The sequence below is a fragment of the Stenella coeruleoalba genome, assembly GCF_951394435.1.
Source record: "Stenella coeruleoalba genome assembly, chromosome: X".
NCBI lineage: Eukaryota > Metazoa > Chordata > Mammalia > Artiodactyla > Delphinidae > Stenella > Stenella coeruleoalba.
Genome location: NC_137152.1, coordinates 99812698 through 99835609, shown reverse-complemented (window position 1 = coordinate 99835609; position 22912 = coordinate 99812698). Strand labels below are relative to the sequence as shown.

The following is a 22912-nucleotide window of genomic DNA, read 5'->3' as shown; positions in this document are numbered from 1 at the left end:
GTGATTCTGCGTGCTGTTCCCTCACTGTCAGCTGTCACGCTTCAGTATGCCCGCTCCTAGGAGCACCCCATTTCTAATATGTTATCTTTAGTAACCTAAGAAGTATCGAATGTTGTCAGCCTCACAGGGAGAGAGGAGATAGAAGGCTATGAAAATAGAAGACTAAAAGCACAGTAATCTGTATCCTCTGCATAATAAGGCGTGGGATGCATTATAGAAAGTTTTTCTTTAAAAATGGTTAAAATAAAAATAGCACTTGCACTGCTGAAAGATGTGTGCTTCAATTATCTGGAAAAATAGCTTAGATGGAACCCTTACAATGCTAGTTAAATGGAGACATCATGGTGAATGGGAAGAGCATAAGATTAGGAGACAGATTTGGATCCTGACCCAGCCACTTACTGGTAACAATGCTTTAAGTTTTCTGAGCCTCAGTTTCTTTAACTGTGAAAGGGGTATAGTCATAATAGCTACCTTGCCTACCTTACTGTGAAGTGGATTTTCCACCAGCCATCGTCCTGGTAAAGTGCCACGTGTCAGTACAGGCCACCGTGTCGCTCACCCTCCCGCATGCCTGGTAAACCTGGAGGGATGATCTCTGTCTCTCTACTTCCTTACTCGGTCCATTAAGCTCTTAAGACATAGATATGTTCATACACGTATCCCAATTAATTACTTGGGTCTTTCCCCCCAAAGATTGAGGGCTTCTCATTCAGAAGAGCCTAAGAAGAGCAACTACCTTTAGGTAACCTGTGTAAGATGAGCTATGGGGTTTCCAGGTCAAAGTTGACACTCTTGACCAGGGTCAAGTGGAACTGTGTGAAGAGAATCCGATTCTCCACACCATCTGCTCCCACCTCCCTGTCATCCCCCAAATGCACAGCCACACAACAGAAGAAAGGGCTTGAGGAATAAAGGGATCGTACTTTATTAACCTTCCTTGTAATTTCATCATCTTTTTTTTTAACATCTTTATTGGAGTGTAATTGCTTTACAATGGTGTGGTAGTTTCTGCTTTATAACAAAGTGAATCAACTATACATATTTCATCGTCTTTGATGCCACCCCATCTCAACTTCATCTTGTTATTTTATCTCAAAAGGGCAGCTCCTCCTGTCTCTACAGTGAGTTTGGTCTCCACCTGCCATCTTCCAGCTGCACACACCCAGGCTGAGCCTCTCTCTTTGTCCTCTCTCCGTGGGGCTCGCTCAGTGAGAACCCGAAAAGGGAGGAGATGGTGGCAACTTTAGCGGCCTTGTTCTCACCTCACAGTTTAACTTGACGCGCTGAACAGGAAAGGTAACACATTGCTCAGCACTGTGAGTGAATGAGCCACATCAAGGAGTGACCTTTTGGGTCCTCCCTGTCTGTCAGCCTCCCTGCAGGATCCCCATAGGCCCGGCTGGCTCTGCAGGGAGTTGAAAGTACCATCCATCCTAGTAGTGTGATTCGGAGGGTAACCCAAATGCCACCAGAAAATAGCTTTCTTGGGCTTCCCTGGTGGCACAGTGGTTGAGAGTCCGCCTGCCGATGCAGGGGACACGGGGTCGTGCCCCGGTCCGGGAAGATCCCACATGCCGCGGAGCGGCTGGGCCCGTGAGCCATGGCCGCTGCGCCTGCGCGTCCGGAGCCTGTGCTCCGCAACGGGAGAGGCCACAGCAGTGAGAGGCCCGCGTACCGCAAAGAAAAAAAAAAAAGAAATAGCTTTCTTGTTGCCCTGTGAAGTTTCTGGAACGCCCCTGTTTATTTGCAAATATGCTGTTAGAGGGCCCAAAACACGGGGGCTCTGAAAAGCTGAATCATTTGCCACTGCTTAAACGTTCTGGCCTTGATTATTAGCTCAATGTTGATGGATTTACTGGTTTTGATTTCTACCTCAACATCTATTTAGTGGAGAGTAGAGAAGTATGCCCACTGGTGGCAGCATTTACTACGTGCTGGGCCTTGTGCTGAGCATCTGATGTGAATTCTCTCCTTCAATCCTGACAGGCACTCTGGAAGGGAGGCAGTATCGTAACTGTCAGCCCACAGATGAAACAGAAGCACAGAGTGTCTAGGCACCTTGCTGAAGGTCACATAGCCGGCAGCGGCAGAACCAGAATTCTAACTCGGGCCAGCTCTAGCTGTAAAGCCCACGCAATGTTGCCTTTAACACTTGGAACCCGAACTTGCCTACTGCACTGAACCAAACCAAAGCCCCATACGGAACCAGTTCTACCTCCTTACAAGGCAGCTGGAGGCTTGAGGAGTGGGAGAGGCCAGGAGATATAAATCCCATTGCACCGCTCTCTGCTGTGGTACCAGTCTCGAGTGAGACATCCCGGTGGAGTCTGGGACATGTTCAGAGCATCCTGAAGGCCCTGAGCTCCTGAGCAAAGGAGGGCAAGGCAAGGTGCTGAGCCGCTCCAAAACCCTCCAAGGGAACATTGTGATCTGAATTAAATGTATTTGAAGCTGGACGAGACCTTTGGGGGAAAAGGTGAGGCCCAGAGAGAGGCAATCGCATAGCTAGTTAGTAGTGACAGGGCAAGAGCAAGGTTTTTTCTTCCGTAACATATTGCCTCCTTATGTGTGTGGAAGAATTTAACTCTGAACAAACCAGAGATTTTAGCAACTCAGTTTGAGCCAACCAACCCTAAATATCACTTTTTTTTCCTCTAGCTTAATTGGAAAACACAATCACAATTCTGAGGTCGTATCTTCAGGACTCATTCACTAAGGCTGGCAGCGGATCTGGTTGTCCTGACTGATTTTGAGCTCAGAGATTAAAGATGTACCCAAACAGCAGGAATGTACTGAACCTTCTCTGACTGTATTTGTATTTTCAGCTGCCACCAACTCTGGGCTAAGGGGTTCCATATGTTTACTTCCCATTGTGTAAAGTAGGCCTGCCTTTGACTTGTCTGAGATGTGTTCCTTTCCAGTTTTCAAGGGGAGCCCCTTGTTCTAGCATAAGAGGGCTTGAGAAGCAAGGTCATTTTACCTTTCCATCCATCTTACTGATTTCAGACTATGGCCACTTACTCCAGACACAGGAGGCCCAATTTCGGCTGGCCTTCACCTGGTGAACATTTTACGCGCAGCAGCCAGCGATCGCTGCCGCAGGATAGAGAGCTTTTAACAGCTTTCTTCTCCCTTCCCCCAGTGCTTCCTGGCCAAGGCAGGGAGCCCCTCCGTGCAGGAGCTGTGTGGAGGACAAGCTGAGGGTCAGCTGCCTCTGGCAGTAGGGTCTCCTTCAGCTGACGGGAGGATGGATTGCACTTGAGGATTGGGGTAGGGAGTAAACCTTGACGGACTCTGTCCGGGCCACAGTGGCAGCCGGGGAAGGCAGCCAAAATTCCGCAGCTAAGAATAGTGAGACCTCATTTGGGTTTATCGTATTAACACATTTCACACTACATTTCTTAACGGGCTGCCTTGTTGGATGGCATTTTTAGTCACCTTTGGAGCCTGCTATTGAAAAACTCCTTTCTTGTTTCTTTTTTAAATAACCTTCTGTGGTGTTGAACTTGAAAAGGTTGTCAGATGGGAGTGTTTATGTGCTCTCATCTCAGCTAAAATAGCGTAAAGATGAAAGTATCCAACACATATATTTACCGAGTACCTGGAGGGATATAATTCAGGGGATACAGCGATATCTCAGCTGCCATCAGCGCTGAAGCTCCTGCTTGACGTGGGCTGTATGCCTGCCAGCACCAAACGAATAGTCCTCTGGCCATAATCAATTTACTTCATTCAAACAATTGGCAATTTCATCTGCTTTACCAAGTTTTTCAAAATCACACAACTGAGGACTGACTGCAAAGATAAATATTAACAGTCAAAGAAAGGCCATCTGCTGTTCCGGTCATTCTGGGGACAACAGAAGTCCCTTGGGAACCTGGCCAACTCTGAGGGCACTCACCCACCTGACTGAGATGCCCCCTCCCCATCACCTCCTTGCCCCCTTTCTCTCCCTTAGCTGGAATAAGGTTGGCATTTAAAAATATAGTAGAGCTATGCTATTCAGGGTTTGTCCTTGCAATAAACCCCCAATTAATCAGTTGCTACCTACATGACTTCCACAAATAACCGGATTTTTTCCTTATCCCTTTTTAGACAAAGGTCAATAAAGAAAGAGCTGCAGTGACTGCTTTAGGACTCTGCTCAGGAAATCAGGAGACCTGAGTCCTAGTCCCGTTTCTGGGACTAGCTCTGTGACCTCAAGCTCTCTCGTCTCTGAATCATTTTTCTTATAACATTAAGATGTTGGGCTAGATGATCTATAAGGTTCCTTCTCTCTCCAATAGTCACTATTTCCCATACGAGGGGTTCAATTTTAGAAACATCTTTCCAGGCTCCGTATATTCAGCCTGGTCTCCTGTACCTTCTGCATCGCTAGTCCTACCTACAACAACCATACGTCACATCTTACTTTACATATCTAACAATCGTCCTTGACTTCATAGTTTTCAAAGCACCTTCACATTCATTCTCTCATTTGATCCTCATAAAATTCCTGTAAGGTACACAGCTCAGGTATTACTATTCCCATTTTGTAGATGAAGAAACTGAGACCTAGACAAGTAAAAGAACTCATGCAAGGTCATTGGGCCAGAAAACAGCAGAGAGGGAACGAGAAGCCAGGTATTCTGACTACAAGTCTGGTGCTTTATTCCTTTGACAAGGAATGTAACATATATAATATTATATAATATTAATAATTGCAACTAATACTTGCTGAGTGCTCACTATATACCAAGCACTTTCCACATATTTTATCATTTAATTTTTACCACAACCTCATGAGGTGGGCACTACCATTTCCCCCATTTGTCAGACAGAAAAACTTAGGCTTGGAGGGGTTAAGCTCCTCACCCTTGGCTATACAACTAGAAAGTGATGGGTCCAAGATTTGAGCCCAGAGAGTCTGACGTCTGAGCATAACCGCTATTGCTATACTGCTTGTCTTGAGTTATATAACATGTACCTTAAAGAGGTTGGAATGTCAAGTTCTCACTTTGGTTGCCCAATCTGCTGGAAGAATAATGGTCATTCCAGAAATGTCAAGGCAACAAATCAGTAAGCAAGTATTTATTAAATATTTACTGTATGTTCAGACATGTGCTAGGATGCACATATGACAGGAAGTTGGGACACAATTATAAACCTCAGTGAACTGGAATCCACCTAAATGCACAAAATTGGGTGATGGTTATATAAATCATTGCATATATATATATATATATATATATGTATGTATGTATATAACAAAATGACACTGTGATACAATAATTTATAGACATTTAAAATATCAAATTTTCAAAGAACATTTAAGAGGTCCAGAAAAATGTTCCCTGTTATAATATAAAGTAAGAAGGCAGGATACAAATCTGTACATATGGTAAAACCCAATTTGGGTGATTTTTTTACTCTACTTGGACAATTTTTCTTATTTTTTTGAATTTTTTTTTACAATGAGCATGAATTAATTTTACATTTTAACTTCTATAATCATGAAAAACGTTCTACATTTAAAAAATCTAGTTGAGGTACTATGACTTATATACATGAAACAATTAGAGAAGAAAAAGATATGAGTAAATGGTAACATAATAAAATTTGTAGTGTTGCTTTAGTACAACACCTGCTGTTACAAAATATGGTGGCAAAGACCCTGCTCTGGGAATCTGGCAGTCTAGATTCTCATCTTGCTTCTACCACTAGGGAGATGCATCACCTTTGGCAAACCCCTTCTCCTTTCTTGGCCTCACTTTCCTCATCCACAAAATGAGGTAGTTGGACTAGAGCTACTTGATCTATCTCCAGTAGTCTGTGATCTATAACAGGATTTCAGGAGTTTGTTTTGCTCATCCTGACTATAAATCAGAGGATGGGAAAATGACAGGTTAACGTTGGAGGCACTAAATGGAAGATACCATTAACTGTGGTCCCTGAAACTCATGCTTTACTGCGTTTCCAATTCACTTGCTGTGAATTTATTCTTCCTCTCTGCCACCTATTTAAAAAAGACAGGACTGACATTATTTTCATATATAACATTATGTAGCAGTGAAAGTTAAAAGAAGAAGGATTATGTTGGGAAGACATCTTAGAGAAGTGCCAAGAGTTAGATGGCCTGCATCATAATCTCAGCTCAGCCATTTACTGGCTGTGTGACCTTGGGCAAGTCATTTAGCCTCTCTGTTCCTTAGTTTCCTCACCTGAGAGGAAAAAAGTCAGTGATCCCATGAGGCAACCTAGCAGTGGGCTTAGATAGGAAATGAGAAGAGAAGGTGATGCAGGTGGAGCAAGGGCACCCTGGTATATGAAGGAAAAAAAATGCTTTGGGTCATCACCCAGGTTTGGGCCTGCTGGAGACAGCATGCTGGTAGATCAGGCCAGCACACCGAGGAGAGGGCAAGAGAAAGACTGCATTGCCTAGTGGTCCTCAGCAGGATCCTTACTAGTGAGTCTGTGCTTATGGAGCAGAGCACTTAACCTCTGCTCTGGAGAGAGTAGAGACTGAAATGCTGGAAAATCACATTAGCAAAATTTCTCTTTTAACCTTTTGCATGTCTCCTTCCTATGCTATTTTTGGTCTGACTTAGGCAAGCAATATCAAAAGAAGAAAATCCATCCACTCAAATTGATATGCTCTAAACTACCATCTGTATATCATCCTTAATTAAAAGAACTCAGAAAAATCATGGCCGGGAGAGCTCAACTGGCCTCACATTTTTCCTTGTCTAAGTGAAGATTCCAGGATCCACTGTTCCACTCTCACACTTTCAAACACATTATAGACTTTACATTTGAAAAAAGCTTGTTCTTTCCTTCCAGCCAGCAAGTGCCAAGGTTATCATATCCATGTTGCTTTATCCCAAGCATATCTTGTTCAGACAAAAAAATTGAAGAGATCATGTCTCTCTAGACAATTTCACTCAATGACGGCATGATTAAACATAGTGGTGTGTATTCTCTGGCTTTTTTGGGCATCAAGTCAATTGTTTCTTTCTGCTTTACTTTGCCCCAGAGCGAATCCTTTATGCCTGAGGAAGCACTGTGAGTACTCAAAGAGAACCCCATCTGGTTCCAGCTACAGATTCAGAGGGTAAAAATTAGTTTGCAGGGCTTTAGGGATGGCCATAGATGGGAAGAATCTATTGTTCAGTTTGGTTTTGATGAATTCTATTCCTTTCTTCCACTTACCAACCACCTCAGTACTCTGTGTTAATAATAGCTACCATTTATTTTATTTTATTTATTTTTTGCAGTACGCGGGCCTCTCACTGCTGTGGCCTCTCCCGTTGCGGAGCACAGGCTCTGGACGCGCAGGCTCAGCGGCCACGGCTCACGGGCCCAGCCGCTCCGCGGCATGTGGGATCTTCCCGGACCGGGGCACGACCCCGTGTCCCCTGCATCGGCAGGCGGACTCTCAACCACTGTGCCACCAGGGAAGCCCAGAGCTACCATTTATTGAACACTTACTATACGCCAGGCATCATGGTAAATATTTTACATGGATAATCTCATTTAATCTTCACAACAACTTTATAAGGTAGTTACTATTATAATCACCTTCATTTCACAAATGAGGAAACTGAGGCTTAGAGAGGTTAAGTAATTTGCCCAAGGTCACATAGCTAGTAAGCGACAGAGCCAAGATTCAAATGCAGGCAGTCCAGTTTAGAGCCATTCCTTGCCTTCTGATTGCTCCCAAACTAAGTAGGAGAAACAGCCTTCTACTAGGCAAGGGTCAAACAGCAACACCTTGCTCCAGAGAATTAGGTGCCAAATCCAAGGGCCAGGAGTGAGTGTACAAAGAGCTGGGCAGCTCCCGTTCTCTTTACCCAGGAGAGAGCTCAACTTTCCTCATTGTTCTCAACTTCTTATATTCTACAGATCTACAGGCAGTAGAGGGAAGAACTGGGGACAGTAAGAGTTAGGACTGGCAGAAACCAGGAGATCAAAGGACACTCTTAGTAACTCTTGCACAAAGTGGATCGAACTCTTGTAAGAGGCTGTGATATTTAGTCAAAGGGTGGACTAGACTCAGAGATGTGCCAGAAGTGGATTTCCATTGAGTTGTCATCATCTGAATGGCAAGATACTAAAGTGATTGTCAAATGCTAAGCGTCACCAGGAAATGGGAAGGCCCAGGGGAGGATGTATGCCATGTGTATGTGCCAGGGCAGTGCTCGCTCTACAGGAGAATGGGCAGTACGAAGTGCCTCAACCCTCAGCCCCCTGGGGGCTCTTGACTCCAGGACCCATGGAGAAATCTCACTAATGCCCAAGGAAGTGAAGGCGCTTCCTCTGGGGAGGCCCTGAGCAGTTCCTTGCTGCTCTTCCTTGTGTCCCTCCGTGGGCAGCTCCATTTCTAAGAGAAGCTCCAGGGCCTTGCTGCAGAGCCAGTCCACTGGGTGATTGGCCCAAGTGTTTCCTCCTGAATCAACTGTCAGAGGACATGTGGATGCCTCCTGAGCCTTTCAGAAGGCAGGGGGACTACTTGTGTACTGTTTGGATACTGGATTGTCACAAAAGAACAGAAAGGATGATTCATTGTGTGATTGGCAGCAGATGGAACTGGAGATGAAGAGTTTATTTGGGAAAGAAGACTCTAAGTCTTCCCTTGAACCTGTAGTCCTTCAATTATGCAGAAAAATGCATCTCAAGAGTTTTTGATCACAGAATATCTGAGTAGCTGTCGCTCACAAGAGGCAAACTGGGTGGGCAAATTTGGATGCATGGGTGAGAGGTGTAGCGGGTCACGGTGGTGGGCTGCTGATCTGAAGGCGTGCCACGATGCCTTTGTTGGCAGAAGAAAATAATCTTGGGTTTGGGGCAGAGCTGAGAACTGTAAAAAACCTCAGAGGGCAGCTACTCAGGAAGGAAATCTGGTCTGTAGAGTGACAAGAGATTCTACTTTTCAAATGAAACTACGTTTCTGTTTTTAGGACAGAAAGCTCAAAGGATTTTAAACTAATGATTATGTTGATAATAATAATATCCAATATGCGCCAGGCATTACTCTAAGTACTTTATGTGGATTTGTGAATTATCTCATTTAAAACTCTCAATAACCCTATGAGGTGAGGATTATTATTTTCCCCAGTTTATAATGGGGAAATCAGGCACAATCAAGTTAAGTAACTTGCCCCAAGGCTCCACATCTAGTAAGCGGAAGAGCTACGATGCAAGCGAGAGTAAGCCACAACTGGCTGCAGGTACTGTCCATTGGTTTCAAGGATTCAGTAGTTTCATCACAGTCTTATAAAGGCAGAGAATAGATGAACATGATGAGAAGTTTCTAGATGTAGTAGAAGAATCTGAGGGGCTTCATTTTGGAGGGTCTTTCCTCAGTAAGCAATGAAGTGAGACTGTTACTAGACACGGAGGTGGTAGGATCTGGACAAGAGTGAATGATGGGATGTAAAAAGTGGCAGCCTCCTCAGAGGTCACCCAGATGAATCTCCTCATTTTAGAAATGATAAAAACTAGAGCCGGAGAACGGAGTGGCTCGTCCAAGGTCATCCAGGCAGTGGGTGGCAGAGTTGAGACTGGAACCCAGATCTCCTAATTCTTGCTCCATTGCTCATTCCGCTCTACCCCATACCCCCCTGCAGGTTTAACTGCTTCCCAAGGCCGTAAGAAACACGGTATCTCACATGTTATATTCTCTGTAAATGATTTTACAAGACTTCAACATAACTTGTGTGGTATATATGTGGGTTGTTTGGTCTGAATCAACCCCTTGGGGTGGTCTCAGTTACCCTTATTGGGAAATACAAAGTGCAGGAGTGGTTATCTGGCATTTAATAATTCTAATCAATAAGTGGTTGTGCAAGCACTTCACATATCTTTATCTTCAATGGACACCAGAGACTTTGTTAATTAACATGAAATTTCTCATTGGTGAAATCAGTAGTGTTTAACATATGTGGGTTGGCTAGACATATGGTAGAGGTGTTCCCAAACTAGCAGAAAGAAGATATAAGGGTCTAACAAGCTCTATAGTGTTATCCCTTGGAATGGTACCCTAGGCTTAATTTGTAAATAGTCCTGTGGGCAGCCACTAATGAGGATTCTTGATTAGCTGCATCCTGCTACTAGGGTATTGTTTTGTCTGCCTCAAGTGAACCTTCGTGCAAGGTGTTGGCGCACCTGAAAGGAAAGGGAGCTGGACTTGACTGAGCCTACAGGACAGGCTGTCCAATTATTTTTATGCCTGCTTGCCATTATTTTAATGAGAAAAAAGAATTCTGTATGAGGTTTACTTTTACACCTGGTAGTGAGGTTATGGGGAGAAGACCTATAGCCCTCACTCTAACAATGACTGGTTATTGGTATCCAATGAAATATACCTAATGATTGTGAATGACCAGTTGGCTTTGGTCAGTTTACAACTCCAAGCAGCTAACTATACATCTCTATTTTGGACCCCTGTCTAAAGTTGGTGAGCCTCTGTCCCGAGGTGTATGGGGGGCTCCTACCCTGGGTGAATGTTGACAGAGCCTTACTTGACCCAGCGGCCCCCCAGTTGTAGACCTGGGATTTGCATGTACCAGAATCTAAGCCGTTTCCCCCATAGCACCGTCCAGAAGTACCTCTTTTGGCCTGCCGAGCACTTGCTAATGACTGTGCCAGCGTCCTGACCTTGCTGCAGGCCTCAGCATTGCCTGGGAGAAGATTAGAGTTGAGCTGGCACTCAACCGTGAAAGGCCACTGGAATACAGTGTATGCATGTAAGGCCAAAAGGACAAAGGAGGGAAGCTTCTGCCATATTGAGGTACCTTGATGGAACACGAAGAAGAAAAAGTCAAAATAGGATTTTTACTAAGCAGAGATTTCTTTCTTTGTTTTTTTTCAGTTACTAGAGCTTCCCTCAGCCAGTAACTTAGCTGCCAGAGGGAGGTGGACGGGGTGGTGAAGAGGTCCGAAACTTGCACCTTCCACCTCCTACCACCCCAAGTCCTGTTGCACATGTTTTCTTTGTCCCACAGTGGTTTACAACATTGCATTTGAATGTATTCAGGCAGCGACCTGGAGTTTCCAGATTGCCACAGGCCCCACCACTCCATACCTGCCCAGTTTCCACATTTACGTGATCCACCTGGCCTCTGTCATCATCTGTGATTTCAGCCCCAGTTGAAATTGAGCGCAGACTCTAGAGACAGGAAGATCTCAGGTAGAACCCTGACGCCACTAATTAGCTAGCTGCGTGACCTTGAGCTAGTTGCTTATATATATTTTGAACCCGCTCTGATTCCTCTTTTATAAAATGGGGATGAGAGTAGCTCCTTTCTAGCAATGTTGTGATTATTCCATGAGATAAGGCATGTACCATGCTTAGTGCGGTGTCTTCCACGCGGCAGAGGTTCAGTGAATGGTAGTTATTATTTCAGCCCTACTGTTAAATGTGTTGATAGCAAGGATGGCACAATGAATGCTATATAAACTGATTGCAGTGCATCTATTTTTAACAAATGGGTTGGCACTTGACATGACATCTAGTTTGTAGCATGGCTAAGGGACCAATCATTAGCTAACAAGCAAAGAAGGGAAGAAGCATTGTCAAAATGAAAATCATTTCCTTGTCTCTATTTACCATCTCAAAGAACATTTTTGCTTTGTTTACCTCAGAGACTGTGACTTGAGGTTAATCTCTTAGTTCTTTCAAGTCTTGAATTTCCAATCTGAGAGCCAAACTCGCTAATGCTTGCATGGGCTGGTAGCACCTCACTTACTTACAGAATTAATGTGTGTGAAAGTGCCTGGTACAATGCCTGGTGCTTCGCAAATACTCAGTATGAATCCATATGTCTCTGTTTGCACTACCAGGGCTAATTAAACTAGTGATTCCCAAATTGTGTGAGCATTAGAATCACCCACGGAGCTTGTCAAAAAGGCCTATCCTTATATTTTCTGATTTAATGTATCTGGAGTGTAACCTAGGAATTCAGATGTTTAACAGGCATCTCTGGTGATTCTGCTGCAAGTGGTCTAATTCGAGAAAAACTGTTTTAAAATAACCAAATCGCCCTAGAAATAGCAATAAGGTATAAGAATATTTGAGAATCTATTACAGGTTCTGGCTGAATGTGGATGTTAGTGGCCTTCCTACCTTAAATTTACAAAGGTGTTCATCCGTACAGAAACCCATACCCACATCCATGCAGTGATTCCTCTGTGGGCTGGGTCCTGCATCTCTTCCTGTCTCATCCATTACTGGTACCCAGATCCCTTTCTGGGTAGCAGCAAGGATGAGGGCCCTGACTGCAATGAGTAACTGGCAAGGTAGATCAGTCAATCACAGATAACTGAAAGGGGACTATTTTTGATGGCAACATTTTTTAAAAGGTTAAAAAGAATCCTCACCAACCCCCCCCATCACAAACTGATTATACTTCTGAAAATATCCCACAGTAATTATGGGGAATCCAGAGACTGAGATCATCTGTTGCAACAAAGAACCAGCTCGGAAGAGGCAGCAAGCCCACTACCATCGGAAAGTTGTGACTTGGAGGGTTAAAAGCAACTAAAATCTTAGCGAATAAACTACCAGATTTTATCTATGGAGAAGATCAAATGTTGCAAACCAGGTGAGGTGTGTTTGAGGGACTCTTCCTCAAGGGTCTCCCACTGCCCCCTGAATGCCCACCATCCATCTGGCACCCCACTCTCTTGGGCTGGTGCCTTGTTCTGGGTCACTTACCCGTCTTGCAAAACCTCCTCTGAGGATCCTGCAAGGTAACAGGTGGTAATCTCATCAAAGAATCCTGGTCGGAATAGTAATGGCTGATAAGGACTTAACTCATCCCCTTCCAGAGATAGCAGGCGTGCATTTTAGCACAGGTCTCCGGTGCCGTAACGCCAACAAATGAATTTGTGGAATTTCAGACTAATGGCAGGCTGCTGGGGGGCAATATCTGGGGTAATAGGGTGCCATTTGGCAGTCCTCAAATGACACTGGGTAAGCTTTCAATGGCTACCCTGGAGCAGTCCTCAGCTCAAATATGTTAGAAAGTGACACCACTTCCCCTCCCTTCCCTCTAGATCTCAATGAATGTCTGGCACTGGCCTGGAAAATGGAGTCCATTTTTCAGGTTCTTAGGGAACCAGACAGAATTCGGGTTGTGTTGTACATGTTTCTAACCCTGTTGAAGGGAAGTCAGACAGCTGAGGAGCAGATTCTACATGCCCCCTTCTGGCATGCCTTGACCCAGAGAAGCAAAGTGGAAAGGCAGTTGGAACTGCATGCCAACCGTAGCTCCCTTGGGCAGGTTGTTTCTAAAAGGGACACTTTGAGGTGTGGCAAGAAGCCAAGATACTGTCAGCCCGGCTCATGAGCTACCTCCTCTCTCAGGCTGCCTTCCAGTCTCCATTCCAATTCCCTACGAAAAGCAGCTCTAAGTAGATGCTCTCATCAGACACCTACAGACATGGCTGAAACGAACACAGGGTGGTTAGGAGTATGATATGACATCGTTGAGTCAGAATGAGCCAGATGTGTCTCTTAGAGAGCTTTCTTTGAAAGGCATGTGGGTAAGAGCTTGTCTGGGAGAGACTCTTTCTTTGGTAATCACAGTCTCCCTGCAAAGAGTGGTTTGAGTACCAGCGGTATTGGCATCACCTGGGAGCTTGCTAGAAATGCAAATTTTTGGACGCTGAAGTCCTATTGAATCAGAATCTTCATTTTAACAAGATCCCCAGGCCACTGGTGTGCACATGAAAGAAGTGCTGTTCTAGGCTGAATTGTGCCCCTAGGGTTAACGGGTCATGACCAGCTGTGTTTCCTTTCCTCACCCTTATCCTTAACCCCATGCCCCCTTCCAAATAAGGACAAATGATGGTCACGTTGAGGACAAGTGTTAAAGAAGCCAGTGGTAGTTAGGGACTGAGGAGAAGGGAAGTCCAGACAGAGGGCTGTAAACACTTACTTCTCTGACCAAAGCTCAAACAGAAATCCAGAAGAGAGTACAGTAAGTCCCCTACATACCAACGAGTTCCGTTCCGAGAGCGCATTCATAAGTCGAATTTGTTTGTAAGTCCAACAAAGTTAGCCTAGGTACCCAAGTAACATAATCGCCTATACAGTACTGTACTGTAGTAGGTTTAGAATACGTTCGCATCTTTGAAGGTTCGTATGTAGGGGACTTAACTGTATTCTGCCTCTTTCCACTGGGAGGGAAGCCAGAGTGTACACTTGAGAAAAGGAGAGGGAGGGATGGAGGGAGTGGGGAGGAGACACTGCTCGGCTAGGCTTCCAAGTCCCTCCAGAGGTAGATACTGCCTCATAATCACTGCATTCTATGTGCCATCCCAGGGAAAGAAAGCTTTCAGTCTGAGGCCCAGGTTTGTCACCGCCTTTCTCCCCTCTTACGACTTCCTTTCCATGCCAGTGCCTCCCCTGCCAGTGCCCACGCAGGCCCCTTCAGACTCTACAGCAGCCTCTTTTTTGGTTTGTTTTTTGGTAGTACGTACAAAAAGTTTACACTTTTTAAAGAACCACTTTATTGAGGCATGATTAACATACACAAAGCGGTATATATTTACTTCGTCAATAAAATGAATCCCTATGACCTTTGGTTGCTTCTCAAATTACCACAAAGACTTTTAAGTTCAACATGGTGAAGCTGTACCTCCCCTATGCCTTGGGTGTACTTACACCAAACCTACCACATGCAGGGACCTTTTGACTTTGACCTATAGAGGTGTTCCCTGACCAGGGGCAGCTGATCTCTGGTTTGGGTAGAGTGAACAGCTGCTCTGCACCTCATGTCCAGAAACACCCCCATTTGAGTATCTTTCCTTGGAATTGAGGCATTATGGTTCCCAGAGTCCCTGGTTTTAAAGCAAACACCCCCCAGTCAGGTGTATTAACCCCTTATCAGCCACTTTCAGCAAGACTCTTAGATTAGATAAAAAGCTATCACCCTCAAAGGAGAGTAAAGGCCCTGAGGAGGATGGACGAAGGACAGAGATATTCTGATGGGGAAGGAGCATTAGGTCTGGAAAAGTCCAGAGCAGGAAACAGTCCCTAGGTCAGTTTATTGTGGGTGGGATACCAGAATCACAGGCCAGTTGGACACCAGCAAAAGGGCCTGGGCTGGGCGGGCAGAGCAGGAGGGGAAAATGATGGTGAGAGAAGAGGTAGAAGTGAGAAGAGGACAAATTCTGTCCATGTTAACCTTTTGCCAAGTGCCGACCCCTTCCGGGGACTGCTGCCCTGGCTCAAGGCTCACCCCACGCACAGGCTGACGCTATCTGTCACTCTCTGACTGGAGCCCAGACATCTCCCCAGCAGGGAGGGACTTGCTTCTGTGTCTGCACAACTCCCACACTCCTGCTGAAAAATGCCCGGAGCCCCCCACCTGGGCTTTGAATTGCACCCTCCTGTGGACATGTCATCTAATTAGACCCAAAGTATCAAAGCCAAAGGAACAAAGTCAAAACTTGATTTTTTTTTAATGGGCCAGGTAAAGTATGCAGATAATTTCCCTGACCTTTGAGAAGATGAAGAGTTTTCTGAAAGGTCCTTCAAAGCTATTTCCTGTCTCAATCTAAGAAGTTAAAAGTTAAATCATCTGAATTAGCATGTTTATCCTCCTCCCCCGAAGGTATGAGTTCTACCTTCTAAAATTCTGGCCCTCTCTTAAAATCCATGCTGTCTTTTCATCCTTTAGCCAGTTGTATAAAAATGACAAATCTGTCAGCCACAAAGGAAGACTAATAATGATGCCTCAGAAGCTTCGTTTATTTTTCAATCTGTTAAAATGAAACCAGCCAATCACCTCTGACTACCCATAATAATGAAATTTAAAAATATACCAGGAGCCAAAAACATATAATAGAAACCTCAACCAGCGCCCACTATTCTCATTCAGTCTTGGCAAGTACGGAGGGAAATGCAGAATTAAGAAAACAACCTCGGATAGAGGCAGAAGTGGGGGATGTGAGAAACTAGTCACATTTTAAGGAAAAAAGTTAAAATTGCTGAGAGGAAGAAAAACCGTGGCTTATTTTGCAGTAGGCATAGATGGAGAACCAAGTAGTTTTCTTTGTTCCTTCCCCCCAGACCCTTCCTGCCGCCCCCCCCCACCCCCCTTAGTAGATCACCAGGAAGCCACCTTCTAGGGGAGGTTATACACTTTGCTGGAAGCTCACCTTTACAGCCTGCTGATTGCCATCTATTTTTATGGCCCGAATGAACAGCATCACCTTCCTCCCTCCTCGCCACGTAAAAAATAGATTAAAAAAAAATCCGTAATAAACCTTGTGAGAAGGTGACTTGAATCTCTGGCGACCTCTTCGTGCTTCAGTAGTCTAAGCCAGCTGGCCAGAGGGGCTGAGAAGTGAGCTAAGCCAGTGAGCTTATGGAAGACTGGCCTGGAGAGAGAGGGAGAGCGGCAAAGCCACAAAGATGGGGGAGCTGGCGGTGGGAGCTGGGGCTATTGACATTGGTTAGCATGTGAAGATCTGTTTGAAGGCAGGAGCCGTGATACTGTGGGGTCCTCACCCCGCTTCCAAAGATCACATGAAAAGAACAAACAAAACCCACCAAAGAGCAGAGAATAGGATCAGGGGAGACATTTCTTTCCCAAATGGACTTAAACAGTTAAATGGATCCTGGCAGTTAGAATAATTAGATAATTTAAATTGTGACTCTGTGGGCAAGAGAGGGAAACCTGTCTCAGCTAAGTACACTTACTTGGTAGCGAAATGCGCTCAGTTACAAAAGGAGCGTGCTCTCAGTTAGCAGGTATATTTCAAATAGCTTGAAAAAAATGAATGGAATAAAAATTTGCAGCTGATGAGTTACATTTAGCCAGCAAAAGGGATTTTGCCTGGGGCTCCATTAGAGCCTGCACTCCTAAGTCCCACTGTCAGTCCCACCATCACTATTACGCCTCCATCAACAGATTTTTACTTAAGCCAATGCGTTAAGAGCACAATTCCGTGGTGAATAACCTTTAAGGTTACATTTGCCTTTTCCTTGCTTCTTGCAAACAGCGCGTAATCCACAAGCACATTTGTTGGCTGTAAAGGTGTACAACAGCAATTTTTGCAATGACAGTGCAGAGAGGGAATATGAGATCTGTGTGCTAATGAGCTGACACTGCAGAGGCTGGGGTGATGTAGTGTGGAGTGTACTACAAGTGCACAGCAGAAAGACACAGGAGGGGACTTCAAGGGAATCGGAGGCATTTCCTGAGGAACCAGGGGAGCAAAGCCACACCAATGGGACTCAGCAGTCCCTTGGTGTTGCCACATTCCCCAAAGCCCTACGATGATCAAATCTGGTTTTTAAAGAACAGACGTGTATACAACTTAAAACGTGTGTGACACCTCTTTTCATAAATACTGATTATGGGTGTATAGGTGCCTCTGTGTGTGTGTGTGTGTGTGTGTGTGTGTGTGTGTGTGTATGAATGAATGCATGTATCCTGAAATCATAGTATTCACACCATGCTTCTTTCTGGGGCTACCTAGCCAAATTGAAAAGTAAAGCAGCAAACTCAGTTAATCACTACGAAATAAGAACATGTGCTCCAAATCAGCTGAGTCTCTTCGATAAACTTCAATTCACCTCTGAGCTGAGATCCCAAATGAACCACCTTTCAAAACCAGAGATGCTTTTATTGGCCTCTTAAGATGCGGATTGAGGGCGGAGTCTGTCTTAAGCAAACCTCTTGGGGGTTGTGCAGAAAAGAATTGGTTGCTGGTGAAGAAGAGTCTTTAAATAACTGATGCCTGGGATTCATTGCAAGCAAACTCTCTGAATACATTGGGGGAGGGGATGCAGAGGGAGAGCAGAGAGCAGGGACACATACAGAAGGCATTACCGTTTGTTTCTTTTTGGCTTTTTTGTTTACCTGCATACCTGTGTCCTCAGAAGTGTGTGTCTGCCGCAAGATTGAGGGTGCAGGAAAGATCATGGAAAGAGATCAATTCTAGTGTTAGGGGAAGCTGAAACTAGGAGTTTTGAATGGGAAGAGGGGAAAGTTTCTTTAATTTTTGCCATTCTATTCCATATTGAAGCAGAGAGGAGAGGTGGGCAAGCAGGTTTGGACTCACCTGGGGCTTTCTCAAATTCTCCCTAGGTCTCCAGGGAGGGGCAGGCCAGAGGATCCAGGGTGTTTTTTTTTTTTCCTCTGTGTAATAGAATGGAACCAGGGGTCACCTGCCAGGCTCCAGCGCTGAACTAGTATTGTGTGCCGACATCTGTGATATGTGATCTTCACTTCCATGAGAAAAAGAACTCTCAAGGGCAGGGAAAGAAATGAGATACACCTGCAGGGCTTCCCTGGCCCCGTGAAATGATTGTTTTCTGCATTCAGAGACTATCAGACGGTGGTTGGACTAGTCATCTTCCTCATACTAAGATTGTAGGCAGCGGCTACCAGGAGACAGCTTTGAGATCTGGCCCCCATTCAATGATTGTGACATTCAGAGAGGACTGTTTCGGGGACTGGAGAAGACGACAGCTTTCCTCCTCTGTCTTCTGAGCTGTAAAGTCTGAGTGTGCAACAGGCAGCTGGGTACACATCACTGGTTTCTAGAACTCTCTCCCGTGTGAGTCAGTGTGTGCAAATATGTGTATTTGGCATAACTAAGGGCAAGGTCGCCTTTTCTGTCTTTCCTGTTGCCCAGTAAGCCACACCCCTTATGCTACACTTTCAAGCCCCCAGCCATAACCCAGCCTTATAAGCTTGTAAGATGAAGTGTTGTGGACTTACGGCGGTGGCGGGCGGGGGGGCGTTGATCAATTTCTTTTCCTTTCACGGTTGTCCCTTTATTGCCCTGAGAGGTAGGGCATTAAGGCAACTCAACACCAATACAGATGACTTAGTGCCTGTTCTCAAACCTGAGCTTTTCACATGGCAAGGATCATTTCCTGATTGCTCCTTGAGTAGCGTTCTGATGGCCCTGGGCTGGCTAGTGTCAGTCTGATTTGACCATAAACAGCAAGACCAAAACCTTGGAAATGAATCATTCCTGAGAAGTCAATTAGCACTCTTATCTCAGTCAACATCAGTGGAAAGACACTAAAGTGAGTTGAAATAAACATTATTCATTGTTAATAATAATAAATCTGGGTAGTTTCATGTATTTGGTTTTAAATCTGTTCTAATTGATATTTAGGAAGCTGCCTTTGGAATTCGGCCTCTTGACAAGATCTCAGGGCTGCAGAATTAAGAGTCAGATGTGTGTTGTAAGTGTGCTGAAGAGACAGGCTGGGATTACCAAAATCAGATGCAAAGTATAGACAGACATTTTGTAACTTTCACACTTAGCTGGAGTTAATAAGCTCCTATTTTTGTCAATGTCGGAAAGCCAAAGAATGTCAAATACAGAGTACCTCAGAACATGTTCATATAAGGATCTGTACCTTCAGCTAAAATTTTCTTAAAGCTGAAAACTGTCACAATTTCTTGCAAAGTAATTCACCTCCATCCCCTTGACCCAAGTCTTCAAATCCAAGGAGGCTGTGCCCTTGGAGACCCTTTCAACAGTTTTTGGAAATCACATATCCTTTGAGGCAGAAGAACTTGAAGAAAGTCATATACAAAGTTTCACCCAACCAAATATAAACATCATTTCTCCCCTGAAAGAAAATCAAAAATTCCCAACTACACCAGCCATAAAAGCAAAACATATTTATGCCATCCTCACCCTCATTGTTGTGAAAACTTTTCATGAAATAAGCTCAGATGAAGAATTATCAGTCTCTCTGGAATAAAACATTCCAGAAAAACCTGTGTCCAACAGGCTATCAGTCATCCAGGTTCCCGTGGTTTTACTTCTCAAAATGAAATGTCCCCTTTCCACAGGAACAATCACAGGGCACAACTAGCTGTTTCAGAAACTGCTTTGGGGGCTGATGAAATTCTTCCCTTTTGGCATTCGGTTTTCCTGCTGCAAGCCTCCGCCTTCCACCTTTTGCTCTAAGTTAAGAACTGTGTTGTCCCTAACAATGGCGGGGCGGGGTGGGGGGGGGGGGAGTTGAACAACACTAGGGGAGACAGAACAGAAGTAGCTTTCCAAAGAGTCACTGAGCACTTTCTCCCTTCCCCTCAGTTTGCCAGGCGTTCATCACTTGTAATCAGTTTGTAGTCTTATCAGTTCCTATCAGAGCTCTCTCGGTAAGAAAGGTGATATTCTAGGACAGAAAGAGGCCAGGGAACCGAGCCTGATCTGTCCCTCAAGGTCACTTGTTTGCAGAATTTCTCATATTTGGCTCCTGTATATTAAGCGATTGTCAAATTCAGCTCATTCCTACAGCCAGGTGCTAGCTTTAACAGTCAAGTAATGCACATCCTGAATTGACTCAATCAAGAGGCTTCTTTCTTTAATCTCATCTGAAGAAATTTCCCTGAACAACCATGCTATTTTTTCTCTTTTTTTTCCAGCCAAAGGAAAAAAAAAAAGGGAGGGGGTTGCGGGGGAGGGAGCGCCAGTTTAGCAGGGAGGAAAATGAAACTTCTGCATGAAACATTATTCACAACAGAGTTTTGTGTACTTGCCTTAAGTCCCTCCCTCAGCAGGATCCTCTGGAGTTGATTTATGTCACATGAAACCTGGATTGACTAGAGCCCCTAAAATGTCTACTAAGGCAGTCGCCACCCCAGCACTTACGCAGACCCCAAGTCCCACAAGCAAAATGCAAATGAGGTTCCCAGGTCCCAAAAGGAGGAAAAGCAGATCTACTTACAAGCATTAGTCACAGAAAAACTATTGGAAGAATCCAAGTGATCTACGTGGTAATTCAAATGGAAGGGCTTCTCGGTGGTGTTCTGGTTGGTGTTGTATAGCTGCACAGCAAAGCGGAAAGCGCTGTGCTCCTGCACCGTGTTTCTCATGAAAAGTCCACCTACAAGCAAAGGGAACCAAGATTTGGCTTGTGTCCCCCCCAGGAGTGGTTAGAAATTGGGGAGCTACAGATAGGCGATAACCTCTCAGTGGTACCTGGGTGCGTGATCATGATTGATTTTCAACCTGTGTGTCTTTGAAGACTCTTGTGAACTCAAATTTTGGCCAAGAGAAACCTAGTTTTCCTCTAAAGAGTCGGAGGAGAGGCTGGCGAGAAGGGGGAAAGGGGAAAGAGGGAAAAGGAGGCTGCTTTGGGGTAGGACGATGGAACCAAGAGTGGGACTTCGTTCTTAGGCGGTAGCTTCCTCTCCCCTCTTCCTCCGCTACCTCCCATCTCCACAAGCTGGTTCATCTTTTCGTGGCGCAAAGGGAAAGGTTGGGAAGAAAAACAATTTCATTCCCCCTGCTGCCCCATCCTGTTCCCCACAGGCCCCCGCTCCCCCATGACAGTACAGGGGCTTGGTTCTGTAATGGCAATAATTCTAACTTCTTGACTAGTAAATCCAGGGAGAAGCCGAGAGAACTCCCTCCCAGCGCCCGGGAGCCGGGCTCCAGACAGACACAGCGGCAATTCATGAATTCGTGGTCTGCGTGACTTCGCCGCTCGCTGGCTCGGCTTCTAGTCTCACCCCCGCCTCCTACCCCATCCGCCACTGACCGCGGTTGCTGCCCGGGTCTGGGGGAATCCAGGGTGGGCTTCCACCTCCCCCAGCGCTAGCCGGTCTCCCGGGACCCGGAGACGCGGGACAGGGAGCCCCGGACCGGGTTACGCGCCCTGGCGCAGCCAGACAGGAGGCATCACCCTGGGACAACTTCCAGCGGCGGCACGCACGCCATGGCAAAGTCCGGAGCAGCGAGCCGAAAAGCCGTGACTCTTCGCCCGGCTGCAGCCTCTGGCATGCCTCCCCTGCTCCGCTCAGCTCGGAAAACGCGGCAGCCCACCCCGCCAAGCCCCAGGAGATCACCCCTCTGGTTCCCGATGCTCCCCAGACCAGCCAGCTCTCTGAGGCTCAGATCCCTGAGATTCCTGCCCGATCCCCGTCCCCCGTCCCTTCCCAGGCCATGCAGGACAGGGACCCGCGGCCGCAGAAGCCACGCCAGGGCAGTGGTCTCGGGTGCAAGAGAGCCCGGCCCGACCGGCGGGCTGGCTCGCGCTTACCTATGCTGATGGTGTTGGGGAATCCTCCGTGAGAATGACCCAAAAGCCCCAGGACTAAAAAGAAGACCGCCCGGAGCACGCTTTGCCCCATTTTCTTCTGCCTGGCCGTGCTACGCCTAGAACGAAGCTGACAAGAGCATAGGCGCAACTCGGGAGTCTTCAAAATAATAATAGAAAAAGAAAAAGAATTCGCCGGCTCTTTCACCCCCTCCCCTCAACTTGCTCTCTCGCTCACTCTTCCTTTCCACCCCACACTAGTCCTCCTCCACCACCTCCTCTCTTTCTCTCTCTCTCTCTCTCTCTCTCTCTCTCGCTCGCTCGCTCGCTCGCTCGCTTCCAGGCTCTCTCACACCCCCTCCCCGCCCCCCACCTCACTTCTGTCTTCACACCAATCTGGAAGGCGGGTTCATTGGCTGCAAGCTCGGTTCGCCAAAGCGATCTCCCTCCCTATCTCTAAGACAGAGAGAGACAGAGAGAGAGACAGAGAGAGACAGAGAGAGAGAATAAAACCCAAAACCCAAAACAAAACAAAAAAGACAAAACACAGAAAAACAAACAAATCCCCCAAAGAAACAAAAGAGAGAGAGAAAGAAAAAAAGAAATTAAAAGAAAATCCGAGACTTTTCTCCCCCAGAAGATGGTGGGTCTAAAGAGGGGGAAAAAAGAAGGAAAGAGCGAAAAGGCTCAGCGGCGGTGAATTGGGCTCTTCCAATTGGGCCGGTAGGGGGATATTGATCAAAGTTGATCTGACGTGGAATTAAAGCCGCACACCGCTTAGCTCCACTGCAAACTGCAGCCGCGGACTGCAAAGCCTCAGCGCTGGCGTTTGTCAACACGGGAGATGGAATCGATAGAAATACACTAGTCCTCACGTGGGCCAGCCTTTCAAGCTACAGC

At 45.8% G+C, this 22912-nt stretch overlaps 1 protein-coding gene across 1 annotated transcript in view; it reads right to left on the bottom strand.

Annotated features, from left to right (window-relative positions):
- The window catches only part of GRIA3 (glutamate ionotropic receptor AMPA type subunit 3), a 289448-nt gene extending 267220 nt beyond the window's left edge, over positions 1 to 22228 (bottom strand). Inside the window, exons 1-2 of the mRNA XM_079910123.1 lie at positions 22016 to 22228; positions 20699 to 20857 (exon numbers count right to left, since the gene is read on the bottom strand). Of these exons, the coding sequence (XP_079766249.1) occupies positions 20699 to 20857; positions 22016 to 22106 (250 nt within the window). The 5' untranslated portion in view covers positions 22107 to 22228. The remainder of the gene's footprint in view (positions 1 to 20698; positions 20858 to 22015) is intronic.
- Positions 22229 to 22912: the final 684 nt, after the last annotated feature.